A 15,378-nucleotide genomic window follows, 5' to 3' on the forward strand; every position below is an offset into this window, starting at 1 on the left:
GTGATAGGAAGAGAGGGAGAGAAATATCGACGTATGAGAGAGACACCGATCAGCTGATACATTTTTTTTGTTGCCTCTCGCACGCCCCAGACTGGGGACCTGGCCTGCAACCCAGGCGTGTGTCTTTACTGGGAATTGAAGCAGTGACCTTTCAGTTCGCGGGCCAGCACTCAACCCACAGAGCCGCACCAGCCAGGGCCAAAATTAACCATTATTTTAAAAACACGTAGTCATATACATAATTTACAAGTAGCTTGTAGTATCTAAATGTAATCACTTATGTAAAAATACACTGGAAACTATAAAGCTTTATATTACATTATGTTTGTTATTATTAGGCTAAGATTGATAATAATTATTTGAAAATATTAATTATTCTAAAACACTCACCCATTTGCATGTTCCTTTCCTCCCCTTTAAGCATTAAAAGAGAAATACTTCCTTTGGTAAAATCACTCTGTCAAGATGTAGAACATGAAGTTCGATCTTGTATGTGCCGGCAATTAGAAAATATAGCTCAGGGCATTGGGTAAGTATACTTTTAATTTCTTATGCCATATTCTTATTTCTGGATAGTCAAACATGGAATATTCCATATCCCATGGAAACATGCTATTAAAAGGCTAAACTTTATATTACCTTTAAGAATGATTATAAAAGTACCTCCTGATGTATCTGTAATAAAAAAAATAAAAGTGAAAATGCTTAGCAATGTGATCGACATTCAATCAATGTAAATTTCTTTCTTTCTCACCTTAAGGTACTTAGCTGTCATTCCAAAAGCCTGAATCTAGGAAGAGAAGATGTCCCAATATAAACCATGTGTGTACTTATAATTACACATAGTCAATTCCCTAATTTTGATCTCAGAACCAACTTTTTATGATAGATCTTCTGAGTCTAGGTTGACTTTGGATCACTGTGGGCTATAATTCATTCCGTCTTGCCCAGATCTGTGCTTTTTAACCAGGATCAAAACCTATTAAGAGAACATGCTGTTGTTGTTTTTGTTTTTGTATTGTTTTTTTGTCAGCTGAGATTTTGCCACTGTTAAAATTGGGCGGGTCATTAGGTATTCAAATTAGTCTTCTGAACATTAATTTAGGATTACTGCTTAAGGATTAATTTGTAGAAACAAAACTAGAAAGAATCAGCTTATGCAGGGTGCTTAGAGTAAAGTCTAACACTTCATAAACATTTGCTAAGTGTTTACTTCTATTATTATTTCAAAAATTTTGACATAAACAACTAATTCTTTAGACTTATCTCTAAAACTGGAATAATGTAGGTAAAAAACAAGCAAAAAATTTATGTATTTTGTAGAACTAAAAAAAGACTAAGTTTATGCTTTCCTAGTAGTACATGAAAATGTTTGCAGCTCCTTTACCAACAATGCAAATTTATCATTAACTTTTCTAATTTCATTGGCAAGAGTAGTATTTCACTATTGTCTTTGCAAATATATTATTCAATAACTGTCTGCCTACTTGACTATATCTGTTTCTAAACTTGAAGCACCTCTAAGACAGGATGGTATCATTTTTATTGTTAATTCACCCATATATAATCCAGTCCTTACGTAGGCCATTGCTCATATATATTAAGTGAATATATTTCTCTGACAACTATGAGGTTGAACAATGAGGCTGAATATATGGTCATTAGCCACTTGTATTTCTTCTTTATGAAGCAGATGGTCATTTTCTTTGCCTGTTTGTCACATTATAAAATCTGAGGGGAAATAAAGCACCATGGCAGACCTTCACATACGGGATGCAAATATCTCCCTCCTTCTTTAGTTCCTCTTAGCAAACTGGATTATCGCTGAGTAATTTTTTCAGGAAGTATGTATTTATGAGCGTATCTTTCTCTTGCCTTCACATGTAAATTCCACTCTGGCTGGGGCAGAATTCTATATTATAATCCTTTCTACTAAAAATCTCCCTGTCATTTAAGTATATGGAACAGAAATCTGAGGACATCCTGATCCTATTGTCTTTGTAGAAGTCCAGTTTTATCAGCCTAGATGCTATCGGTTACAATCCAACCCTCCAAGGTGTCATAAGGAACTAAGGTACAGGGTCAGGGATAACTAGATGAATGATATACACAAGCTTGCCCAGATGTCCAACCTGGAATTCTGGGGTCTGGCTGAGTGATGCAGGTCTGCCCAGGTGCTGGCTATAGATTTGTTGTCATCTGAGGGTTAACTGTGTGCTCCACCTTAAATACTGATGAAGATGATCCTGCATTCTGTGGTTGGTCAAGACAGCAGAAAAGCACCAGCATTTTGAGAAACCTTCTAGTTTGTGCCTTTTCCATTGGCCTCTTCTAAGGAGACCGGGCCTGAAGAAATACTGGGGACCAAATCAGCTCCACCTCTCTTTTCACCGGATAAAGTTGCCTCTAGTGTTCTTACTCAGCCCTCTCCCATGTGGTTTCCCTTCACCAACAGCTGTCCCATCTGATAAAAGACAAAAGCATGGCCAAGGACAAGAACCAGCCATCAGCCCCATCCTCTCTAAATTTTGCAACCTGCCCCAGCAGAGGCAATCATGGGTCTGCTTTGCTGAAGTTGCTTAAAGTGGAAAACTATAGTATAATTTGTGGTGTCATATAAACCAGTTTTAAGATCTCTGTAGGTAATAATATTGTGTTGGGGGATCTAAAATTGATTTAAATAATTTTGCATTCACTATTAATGTTTCTTAAGTTTACATCAAGCTTTCCCAACCAGACTGCAAGTTTCTGGAAAGCAGGAGCCATATCTTTAAGATTTTGCCTGTTTTCTATAGCATCTAACCCAGCGACGTGTTTTAGTGAGTTCTTGCTACACATTTATCGACTTGATTTACTTTCTCCCATTGCTTATTGTGCAGGACAGACCTTACAAAAAGCGTGGTGCTCCCCGAGTTAATAGAACTCTCTAGGGACGAAGGCCGCAGTGTGCGTCTCGCAGCGTTTGAAACCCTGGTTAATCTGCTTGACGTGTTTGATTCAGGTAACTCTGCGTGCGAACGTATCTGTGCTCCTGAAAGTAGTGTCTCCCCGGGTTTCGTGTTGCTAATGAAGAGTACAGGTAGAGGCAGGACAGCATGCTGCACTTCCCTTCCCCTCTCCCCTTTCATTGTCCCTCTCTGCTGCCACTTTTACCCTCATGACACCGACTGCTGCTACCTCTTCCACACCTCTTTTCTCTCATCGAAATTTAACTGACTTGTATGTGGGACTAGAAGTTTAGCTTGGTCATTAGTCTTTAACTTGCTCAACTAATTGACCCTAAGAAAGATCTCGATTAAAGCGATATTTAAATTAGTTTCCTCTCTTTAATTTTTATGTATTTATTTATTTTTAGAGAGAGGGGAAGAGAGGGAGAAAGAGAGCGAGAGAAACATCAATGTGTGGTTGCCTCGCACGCCCCCAACTGGGACCTGGCCCACAACCCAGGCCTGTGCCCTGACTGGGAATCGAACCAGTGACCCTTTGGTTCGCAGGCCAGCACTCAATCCACTGAGCCACACCAGCCGGGACTCCTCTCTTTAGTATTTTAATGCCAGAAATCTCATGGCCCACAGGAGGGATATCTGGGATGGGGTATAAATGGGAATGGGTAAGGAGGTATTCCCTAGTGTCATGCAAATTAACGCACAAAGGCAATCAGCTTCTCTCCTGAGTGGGTGACTAGACTCTTGACTAACGCTGGACTTCAGTTCATCAGTAAACATGAACCGTGCCGCTATGATGACTCCTAGGGAGGTAAATGTCCAGTGCGCAGGCGGGAAACCATTGTGTAATCGCAGGGTTACATTGACTTGCATTAACAAAATTTTACCTGAACGAGGAGAGCCTCTTAAAGATATGATTATTGCAATGTGGACAGTAATTACGTGTGACTGCTATGGGATCATCATTTAGGCTGTGTGAGGAGCTGGAGGTGTAAAAACTAATGCACAATCGGTGACCGAATAAACAAATGTCCCTGTCCTAACAGCGGGGCACCCCCCTGGCATCTAGACTAGAACTTGTTGTCATCCTTGTCTCTTCCCCTTCTGTGCCCTGCGCTTGGTTATCTGCAGTTTGTGCCTGACCTGTGTTCTTGGCTTTATTTCCCCCCATTCTGTCTCAGTTCTTGGTACCTGATGCTCCAGCCCCACTTGCCGTTACCTTAACACCCCAAATTCTTTCCCACCGTCAGCCTTTCCGCACACTCTTTCTCTTCCTCCTTTTTCTCCCTTCCCTCTCCTTTTCTCCTAGGCTGCCTCTTCTCCCTCTCCAGTGCCTGGTTCTAACATATTTTCCTCTCTGACGTCTCTCCAAATCCTTTATACCAGGGTTGGCCAAGTCCCGCTGCCACCTGGTTTTGTAAATGAACTTTATTGGGACAGCCGTGCCCTCTTGTGGATGTGTCGTCTATAGCTGTTTTTGTGGCACAGTGACAGAGTGCAGTAGTTTTGACAGACAAACTGCCACGTCACGTCTAGAAAGTTGACAAAGAGGGTGTACAGACCCCTGCGTTTTACCAACTATGAAAACTGTGATCACATTGTTTTATGATATTTTTTGTTTTTGGCCTCTTTGCAGCTCTGAGTTTCTCAAGTTCAGAGGTCATTTATGATCCATTTCTTATTAATGTAGTGTTTGTTCCATAAGAAAGTCAATAAAGGTTTGTCGAAAGAATGTCATTTGGTTAAAACAGATGTGGTTCTGAAATGTGATTATAATAACAGTAATGACAATAATACTGAGAAGCCAGTTACAGCACTTTTCTAAGTATTGTCAGGCCCTTAATAAACTAGTGATTCGCTTCTGAAGGTATAAGAGAACTATGGGAAATTCAGGGTATTTGGAATCAAGACAAATATCACTAACATATCAGAAACTTCTAACTTAAGCAGGCATACTCAAAAAAATGATTAAAGAGTTATTGAAGAAGTAAAACTGAAGAAATTCACTATACAGAACATATCAACCAAGTTTTAGTTAAAAAGCCGCAGAGCGGCGTGAGATGGACACCAGAGGGCGGGAGAAAAGTGTCCCGTGCCTGTTTCTCGCTAGTGGTGTTAGTGGTGTTGGCTTTCTTTTAGTTTCTCAGACTCAAAACCTCGATCGTCTTAGTTTGTTTTTGTTCTTTAAAAAACAAATTTTAGTTAACGCTGTTACAGCTGTCCCTCACTTCCCCCCACTTTTTGGCCTCCACCAAGCCATTGTCCCCACTTCCTTCCTGGGCCTTCGCCACATTGTTGTCTGTGGCCGTGGGCCATGCACGTATGCACACGTGTTCTCTGGCTACTCTCCTCCAGTCTCCCCCACCCCCGCCCCTCTGAGGTTGGTCAGCCTGTTTTCCTTGTATCCACGCCTTTGGTTTTTTTTTGTTCATTGGTTTATTTTGTTCATTAGATTCCACGTATGAGTGAGATCACATGGCATTTATCTTTCTCTGACTGGCTTATTTCACTCAGCATAATGCTCTCCGGGTCCATCCCTGCTGCCACAAAGGGTAAGGGGTCCTGCTTTCTCACAGCTGCGTAGAATGTACCCCAGCTTTTTAATCCACTCATCTACTGATGGGCACTTGGGCTGCTTCCAGACCTTGACTATTGTAAATAGCACTGCTAGGAACATAGGGGTGTATAGGTTCTTTTTCAATTTGTAATCACTTCATACGTTATTACCCACGGCTCACAATACAAAGCCCAACCCCCTCAGCCTGACATTAAAGTTTCTTATCATTTCAACTCTCTTCTGACCCCTTCTTCAGGATACACCTCCATCATCATTGTTTTCAGATATTTCCTATTACTACGTGGCTAACATCATAATATTTCTTTCTAGAATTTGTGTATATGTATTAATTTCCAAGTGTGTTGTATGGACAGCGGATATAAAACATGTTTTATTTTGTTTTGTTTTCCAGACGACAGGAGTCAAACTATACTTCCCTTAGTGAAATCATTTTGTGAAAAATCTTTCAAAGCTGATGAATCAATTCTTATTTCCTTATCTTTCCACTTAGGAAAACTATGCCATGGACTATACGGTATGATGTATCCTGAGAATTTCAAGATTGTAGATAATTTTTCCTTTTTTTCTACCTCAGTTACTGAACTTCAGCTATTCAGTTATAAAACCTACCCTTTAAGTGTGTAAAATCTTAAGGGACCTTAGAATTTTGGTAGCATAATTTAGAACATGTAGGGAGGACTTTTTCACTAATAGAAGCTATTTGAAAGAACAATGACAGAGTGAAGTAAGAATGACCCTTTAAATTTCTGAATATTTTATGTGTTAGTTGGTATATGATAAAAGCAGCTCAGGTATATTAACTATTGATACATAGTAAGTATACCCTTATTAATCATTTATTGAATAATTAATATATAATATGAGAAGTTCAGCTTAGAATATAGATAATACCCATAACTCTTGGCATTTTGAACATATTACTCAGTTCTTAGTTTACTCTAATAATGTAAGTATCAATTGAGTTATAACCATCTAGCATAATAAAATATTTTTATGTGGATTGTAGACTTTTAATGGACGATTGAAAAATATATTGGTATGCATAATGAATTCCTAGCTCCCTAAGATAGTTAATGAATGTGGAACCAGTCTATTGATCAAAAATATTTTGAGTTTACTTTGCTGTCTTTCAGATCCAATTTTTAAGTTCCCCTGGGACACATATATGTGTCTTTTCTGTCAGCAATTGAGAATATTCACAATAAGTAAATAGCAATAATGGCCAAAGTATTATTACAGTGACTTATTGGGTCTACAGTGTGGTACATGCTGCAGAAATTAATGCAGGTGTAATTCCTGCACTGCATAGGTTATACTATTAAAATTGAAGTATTATTAAAATTAACACAAGGCGAAACAGTAGAACCTTTAGATTTCTTCATAATGGTTACTATTTCCTCCTTGTTGCTGTTACTTATGGTCTCTAATCATGTATTTAAATATTTGGTTCTTGTTTTGTTTTTGTTGTATTCTGCTTTTATCTTTTTAATTTTCATTTTCAATTAAAATGTTGAACAAGTGTTTTAAATTTTTCTAGGGATTTTTACTCCAGATCAACACTTGAGATTTTTGGAATTTTATAAGAAACTTTGTACATTAGGTTTGCAACAAGAAAATGGACACAATGAAAACCAGATTCCATCCCAAATCCTAGAGCAGGAGAAGAAATATATTTCAGTGCGGAAGAACTGTGCTTATAACTTTCCGGTAATAAATTACGTATTTGTATTGATTAAACAATTTGGCCTTGGATGGTGTGGCTCAGTGGATTGCGTGCCGGCCTGTGAACCAAAGGGTCACAGGTTCGATTCCCAGTTAGGGCACATGCCTGGGTTGCAGGCCGGATCCCCAGTTGGGGGTGTGCAAGAGGCAACCACACATTGATGTTTCTCTCCCTCTCCTTCTCCCTCCGTTCCCCTCTGTCTAAAAGTAAATAAATAAAATCTTTTAAAAAAACATTTTGATTATTACTTAAAATTATGTGACTAGATAGCATTAAAAATATTGCCATATTTGACACTTGCTGTTTAGGATTACGTCTGGCATATACAGTAGGGACCTGGTAAATATTGGTGTAATTTATGTTGACCTCTATGTATAAATTAGAATTATATGCTTACATTTGGATCTTCCAAATATGATTTCTAACTCAATTATGATTCTGGGGACATGATTTCAATTTAAGTGAAATGATTATAATATTAGGTATTGATGTACATTTTTCTCTCCTTCCTACTCACCTGCACCCTTCCACCTCCATCAGGCCATGATTGTTTTTGTCGATCCTAAAAACTTCCACATGGAACTCTATTCTACGTTCTTTTGCCTTTGCCATGACCCTGAAGTACCAGTCAGATACACTATCGCCATCTGCTTTTATGAAGTAAGTCTGAAGAACCGATACATTTGTTGTTAATTCTATCTGTGTGCACTAGGTAATTATTTGGTATTTTGTATACGTCTGTTTACAGATGTATTGTAAAATATAGGCTCTATATCTCTTTCACATTCTAGTCCTAAATCTTACTTTAAAATTTTCTTAATTCTCTTCTTAGAATGTTTGTAGAATTCATTCCATAAAAATTACATTTTTGTCATTTATTCAGTACATGAATATTTATACTAAGTGCTTACTCTAAGCTAATATTGTAGTATGGGTGTGGGCGTTGCAGATTTGGAATTAAATTCAGTTTTTATATGCTTTATAATATTTACATTTAACTTTGTACCTACACTTGAGAACTTGAGAACAAGTGGGAAATTGAAGAGATTATTTAAATTTACTGTTTTTACTGCAAATGTATCATGTTTCCTGAGTGTGACTTTTACATTCAGTAGTTACAACAACTCTCCATAATGTAAGAGCAAAAGTAAATTGAAACTTTTATGATGGATTTAGTTAATTTTTTAACTAAGGAGATTGAAATTTGGGGCATATTTCTTAAATGATTGCAGTGAGTACGTGCATGCTAGTTGCAATAAATATGTATGAACCAGAACTTGTCAACTTCAAAACTTGTCACCAAAAAAATCTCTTTATAAGTGGCATAATAAACTATTTCCTTTCTTTGTAAGAGGTATAATAAATATTCTTATCAGTGGGAGTAGTTCACCCTGTTCCTTCCACTGTGTTCCTACGTCAGAGCATTGTTAGATTAACTTCTTTTGAATAACATTTTTATATGGATGAAATAAACGTTCATTGTGCCAAATCTAGGCAATATTCCATTTAAATCATATAACTAAGATAATTTCGCTGTTGCACAGTTAAATCATCTTGTAAGTATACATATAGAAATATGATTTTGGAGGAGGAGAGAGGTAGAGGGCAATGGCCAATGAGTGCATAAGCTAATTAACACTCAGGGGACATTTAGGCGTGGGCACCACGCATGCTTGTATTTTTCTAGTGGTATCCAGAGATGATTGCGTGAGTTTAGAGTCTGAGGATGCAGTATTCACGCAACATGAGAGTTTCTAATTGTGTATTTTGATCTCATCCCTTCATTTTTATTCGTGTGTTAAAGCAGACATAATGTGTTAACATCATAAAAATAAATATATGGAACTGTGTATACAAAAACGTCTCCCCGATAGGAATGGGTTTGCGAATTACTGATGCAGCCATTTGATGGGTGGTTAGGTTCCTTGTTCTCACAATCACACTGTACAGCGAGGCTAACAGCGACCCTCGAATCTGCACCGGAGGGTTTAACTTTTCCTAACAGTGTTATTGCTAGATTCTGATCATTACTTTAATATGTTTTCACTTTATTCTTGTTTTTATTTTGAAAATATTTTCAACAAGTCAAAAGTAACCCCGTAGTGCAAAGGTTTTAAAACCTTTTCTTTATCGGGAAACATTTTTTGGAAATAAAACTTTACTCAGAAGCCCAATATGTAAAAATAAATAAATAAGAAGTGCGAACCAGTGTCTCTACCACTGTGTTTGTCTGGAGGGGGAAAAAAACCTGCTCACAAAGGAGCTGGATCAGCCTAGACTCTCTCAGCTCCTCGCGTGCTGGTTGCAGTCTTTGATGGACAAGGTCCCTTATGTTTTGCTTGCTTCGGCCTTCTCTCCCTCCCTGGCACTCTAGGCCTTCAGTAGCACTTGCCCCTTTCAGGAGCTCTGAACCGGGATGAATGCGCGCAGCCTGAGACGTCCTGTCAGACCCTGAAGGCGGCTCCAAGATGTCCCAGTATAAACTCAAGGCATCCAGGGGCTCGTTATTGCTTGTGATAGCAGAGTTAGGACTGATGAATTCATTTCTCTGCACTTCCACGCCATGTGTCCATTTCCTTGCTCTCATATCTATATACAATTCTTCATGCTATGAAGCAGACTAAAAAGCTAGTTATGGGTGCAATTAATTTTCCTGGAAATTAATTTTATATTTATGTTTTAACCTGGTCTTATTGTAGAAGAAATAGTTAACAGGAGTGTATTTTTAAAAATTATTATTATAACCTTTATATGTCTAGTAGTCTTCAAATCTGAGAGACTTTTTTGCTACATTTTAGGTGTCTAAACTTCTGAATTCTGGCGTATATTTAATACATAAAGAACTAATAACGTTATTACAAGATGAATCACTGGAGGTAATATCTTCTTACTCTTTGGTTTTTACTTCTTTTATGTTAAATCTGAATACACCAATTCCCCACCCACCCCAACTTCTTGGGAATTACGTGAACTCTTTCAGCTGACCAGCCCCAGAAGCTTTTAAGTCAATGTGCCACTGTATTGTAGACTGGAAGGTGGAAAGGTCTTTTAAAAAGATTAGGTTTAAAAACATATCTAGTTTTTAAATATATATGTATATTTGTTTGTTGAGGAAAATTTTGGAAATGCCAAAAAGTAGACGAACTTTTAAGAGTGAATACCTTTCGTTCCAATCACTGTTACTATTTTATTGTTTCACTTTCTACTTTTTCTATATAAAGATTTTATTTGTAATCATATATCACATTTTATAGTGTTTTTCTCTTAGCATTGTTTGGGGAGTATACTTGTGAAGGCTTTGAAATACTTAGTTTTGATGCCATAGTTAGTACATTCTAGTCGCTTCCTAAAGGGCAGCTCATCAACACTTAGACATCACTGAGGGTGCCGTCTGCCTTAAACTCTGCTTTTTAAATGGGTTTCAGCATGTTGGTTGTGTAGAAGTAGCAACCTCAGATTGCTAAACTATTTGAAGAATATTAAGAGGCAGTTGCACAAATCTCTTTTGATAGTTCAATACCTTGATAGTGATAGGTATTTTGATCAGGGCAGTTGATCATGTTTCTAAGACCCTCCAGCAAGAAGATGTAAGAAAACAGCAACCTGCAGAATGTCGTTTGGTAAATAACGCTGTTTCTGTGTAGGAGCTGACATGTGAAGTTAGCTAATCTAAGATTTTAAAAATTTGTACTCGCGGAATAGTAATCAATATCTCTGTTAAAAGGTACTAGATGCTCTTATAGATCATCTTCCAGAAATCCTGGAGCTTATGTCTGCTGGTGGAGAAAGCAGTATTCAAGAAAATAAGGTAAATTCCCAATATCAGGAAGTCTCTGAGCACTGTAAAGCATTACCTTTCCTCTACAGAGCGGCTGTGAGGAGCCAGTGAGAGGCTGACGGGAAACTTGAAATGTGCTTGCCACCCAGTGGGCGCTCAGCACACGTCTGTTGGACTTTGCACAGCTTGCATTTCCTCTCCAGTTCTTATTCTGCCGTGACTCTTGTTATTGTCCTTGGAGTTTACATTCGCGTTTTCAGTTTTATTGACATTACTTGTTATTCCAAGAATAACAACTGGTGAGGACAAAAGGGTAGGAGTTTAGAAGGTCAAAATTTGCCGACAGTGAAATAGAGTAAACCTTCCTTTGTGTAGAAGGGTTAGGAGAGTCCCCGTCTCTATTTCAAAATTTTGTTTCCAGTAATTAATAAAATATACTTACGGACTTTTAAAAAGTATTTGATTTAATCCGATCATTATCTCCCCGTGACAGCTGAGATGCCCCTAAGTTCTGAAGTGAACAAGAGCATTTCCTTCCCCAGTGTGTTGTTAGCTAGATAATTTGACGGAATCCTGCAATTGATTTACTTCTCGTTGACCCTTTTGGTGTGTTTCCTGTTTCAGTTATCATCTCTGCCTGACTTGATTCCAGCCCTCACAGCCGCTGAGCAGCGAGCAGCAGCCTCTTTAAAGTGGAGAACGCACGAGAAGCTGCTGCAGAAATATGCCTGTCTGCCACACGTCATATCCAGCGATCAGATCTATTATCGTTTCTTACAGAGAATGTTCACGATCATGATGACAAATGTGAGCCCAGAACCTTTCATCTTACCCTTTGGCACTCACGCCTGAGTTTGGAATTACTCCCGAATGCTTTACATTCTTGAAGTAGTACAACAGACTCAGTACATTCCATTCTGCCCAGACGGATGTTTTCTTCTCGGGTCCCCGAGGAGGGCCTTCGAGTGTCCCTTTGCTCCTCCACTGGTTTTCCCTTGATCATCTTCTACCCAGCGGAAGAGAGGGATGACAAGGTGGTGCCTTCACTTACCCTGTGCTTATATGCGGCCAGGAGAAGGGGGTCAGTAGCTCCCCACAAACTTGACGCAGTTCTTCTTAAGCGGAAGGTTCCCCGGAGCAGGCGGCCTCCCCCACGAAGCGTGCCTTCTGCTCTCATGCCCACCTTTCACCTGTCATGGCCCCAGTGCCGCTTCAGCTCTGCTGCCGTGCCAAGGCGGCCCTTAGCCCCCTTAGTATTAGTTTGGTTAATTTTTAAAAGTAGTTCCTAAAGAGTCGCTCTGTAACAGATGAAGCTTATACTAAAAACATAGATGCCCTACTAGGGGTAACTTTGAAACGGGAATCAAGCAGTGGTGGGCGGTGGGAGGGGAGGCAGGAGGAGGTGTACCCCCCCCCCCATAGAATAATACACTGTCCGCCTTTCTCACAGGCGTTTCCAGATTACGTCACCCCCAGTTCTCTGTACGATGTCTTACTACCATTTTTATAAAGTATAAGAGTTGCCACATAATGTGTATATTTTAGAAACTTTAAAAAGTACTTTACGTTCTCATTGTTCTCAGTAAAAGGGAGAGATTGAAATCTGGCAGCCACCTCAAAAACCCAAGTTGGCTTTAGTTTCAGGATGAATTCTTAATTCTTTCCCCCATCGATTTTCAGGGCTAGGAGTCGGTGCAGAAGTCACTTTCTGTGGAGACAAATGCATTTTATTTTTGGTTTTGTCTCTCCTTGAGACTCATTTTTTATGTTAAATGACATTTTAATCAATTGCAGCCATTCTCTGTGCACCCAAATTGTCTCCTCGGCTTCAAGCTGACTTTTATGTGCTTTTGATATGATGGCATTTATCTTTGATTTCTGGCCCGAACGATAATTTACTTCTTATGACATTCTATATACTATAAGGTACAAAATATATGTATCTTCATATGACTAGTATATATTGAGATTCTATTAGTATACCCAAAATGAAAGACTAGGACCCCATGCTTTTATTTAGTTCATTTAACCAAAATGCCTTTTTAAAATTCCAGTGGTATTTCTGTTTTGTGTATTTCTTAAATTCCCTGTGCTTATTTGTAGAGAACATTTTCTTTTTACATTCAATACATTAAAAACACAACGCAAAACAGCTCCCCACACAATGGAAACAGCTTGTATAAAATAAGAAATGAGGTGGCGGGCAATATTCTCACAGCGATGTAAAGTTTTATTCTACTTGAATTTCAAAGTTCCCCGCTATAGTAATCTGAATCTTCAAGAACTGGATATCATAGTATTTACATGTAAGTCAAGATGGTGAACATGAACTTATACTGGACACAATGGTATATCTGGCTAAGAATTTATCTTTAATACGAAAACTTGAATCCAAACCCAGTAGAGATGGATGGTTGAATTCCTTTAGAGTCAGGGTTGTTCCCACTGTGACAGACGTTCAAAGGACAACAGCATTTGGAACACTGTGAGAGTGACATGGTGTCCTTTGATACTAAGCTTTATCTGTGTCATGGACCAGGAACCTCAGTGACTAACATTGAGGTTGAAGGGCTAGAAGTGAGCTGAAAGGATCGAGGAATATACCTGATCATGGGATCTCCGAAGTTATGTTTTAGAAATGGCACGTTTTTGGTGATTTACCTGATGCAGGGAATGATCTAGCAAAAGTGTGTTGAATAAATGAGTGACAAGGTCCAGGGACTGGCTAAGAGAATGGGTGGCTGAGAGGTATCTGGGGAGACTGTCACTAATTAAATATGAATCAAATCTGGGTGATTTGGAAAGGACTGCTGAATTAAATTAACTTTGTAACGTGATATATTTGTTGATTTGCCTGAATTATATTAACATTAAATTATGGAGACACTCCCAGCCGGATATAAGCACAGTGATTGCAGCAGCAGATAACACTGCTCTTACTTTTACTCAATAACTTCAAATTGATTTGTGGGGCCAAATTATCCAGAATATATCCCAACTGACTAGTCTAATTGTTTCTTCTTTCTTTAAGAATGTCTTACCTGTCCAGAAAGCAGCTTCACGAACTCTATGCATTTTTCTACGTTATAATCGTAAACAAGAACAGAGACATGAGGTCATTCAAAAACTAATTGAACGTAAGTAATTATTATCTCTTATTCTCAAACAAAGAAGTATGATTTTGCCATGAATAATTAGGCTGATGTTGGTAAATACCTGGAAAGTGTTTGTATTTGAGCTTTATAGGTTAATTTTTGGGTTTGTTTTGGAAATCTATAACAGCATCAGATCTGTGATGAGTGAATTACTCTGAGCTTTTATTTATTTATTTATTTATTTGGTGGATTTCTACACTTGAGAAATTAAAATATGTGTATCTCTGTTGAAAGCCTGTTTTCTCCCCTAATTAAATAGAATTTGGAACTAAAATATAAGCAGAATATCCATGAATCTATTCTAAATATTAACAGAGAGAGGGTTTTTTTTTAATGCATATAGTTGACCATACATATAAATATGAATCTGGGGAGCCTAAGTAGTTTATAGTGTCTTTTTTTTTTTTAATCCTCACCAGAGGATATGGTTGTTTTTTTAAAAAAATAATTTATTTGTTTGCTTATTTATTTTTAGAGAGATGGGAAAGGAGAAAGAGAGGGAGAGAAACATCACTGTGTGGTTGCCTTTCACTCGCGCCCCCAACTGGGGACCTGACGTGCAACCTAGTCATGTGCCCTGACTGGGAATCGAACCAGTAACACTTGGTTTGCAGGCTGACACTCAATCCACTGAGCCACAGCAGCCAGGGCCAGTGGATATGTTTTTATTGCTTTGAGAGAGGGAGAAAGAGAGAGAGAGAGAGGGATATAGAGAGAAAAGATCGATTAATTGCTTCCTGAGAATCGAACCCGCAGCCTAGGTATGTACGCTGACTGGGAATTGAATCTGAACCCTTTTGGTGTTACGGGACAATGCTCTAAACAACTGAGCCACCCAGCCAGAGCTATAATGTCTTTTAAACAATTAAATCAATTAATAAACGCACATTTATTTTAATTTGCTAAGGGCCAAAATCAAGAAAAAACTTTTAGCTAGATGGTTCATTCTGAAAATAGTGGTCTACATCTGTATCTATTTTGTGAGACCATAATGTCTTAAAGCTTTTATTAAACCGTTGTCCAGTGTAGGTGGATACTGGAATTTTTGGGTTATTGAAGTTTACCAGTTTAAGTATGGATGACTGCTTTTCAAAAATATTAGAGTTTGTAGAAACATTATGCTTAGTATACTTTAATCTTTCTTTTTTAGTCTTTTTAAATTCAATCTTTATTTTTCAGTGGTAAGACCTTACATTTAA

At 38.3% G+C, this 15,378-nt stretch overlaps 1 protein-coding gene across 1 annotated transcript in view; it reads left to right on the top strand.

The window, feature by feature from the left end:
* Positions 1 to 454: 454 nt before the first annotated feature.
* LOC150017217 (serine/threonine-protein phosphatase 4 regulatory subunit 4) overlaps positions 455 to 15,378 on the top strand; it is a 28,370-nt gene continuing 13,446 nt past the window's right edge. Inside the window, exons 1-9 of the mRNA XM_090272131.1 lie at positions 455 to 529; positions 2,880 to 3,001; positions 5,915 to 6,037; positions 7,061 to 7,230; positions 7,787 to 7,906; positions 10,045 to 10,122; positions 10,971 to 11,054; positions 11,649 to 11,831; positions 14,056 to 14,161. Coding sequence (XP_090128257.1) covers positions 492 to 529; positions 2,880 to 3,001; positions 5,915 to 6,037; positions 7,061 to 7,230; positions 7,787 to 7,906; positions 10,045 to 10,122; positions 10,971 to 11,054; positions 11,649 to 11,831; positions 14,056 to 14,161 — 1,024 coding nt within the window. The 5' untranslated portion in view covers positions 455 to 491. The remainder of the gene's footprint in view (positions 530 to 2,879; positions 3,002 to 5,914; positions 6,038 to 7,060; positions 7,231 to 7,786; positions 7,907 to 10,044; positions 10,123 to 10,970; positions 11,055 to 11,648; positions 11,832 to 14,055; positions 14,162 to 15,378) is intronic.

The sequence above is a fragment of the Furipterus horrens genome, unplaced genomic scaffold (assembly GCF_987537825.1).
Source record: "Furipterus horrens unplaced genomic scaffold, mFurHor1.1.pri manual_scaffold_3, whole genome shotgun sequence".
Taxonomy (NCBI): domain Eukaryota; kingdom Metazoa; phylum Chordata; class Mammalia; order Chiroptera; family Furipteridae; genus Furipterus; species Furipterus horrens.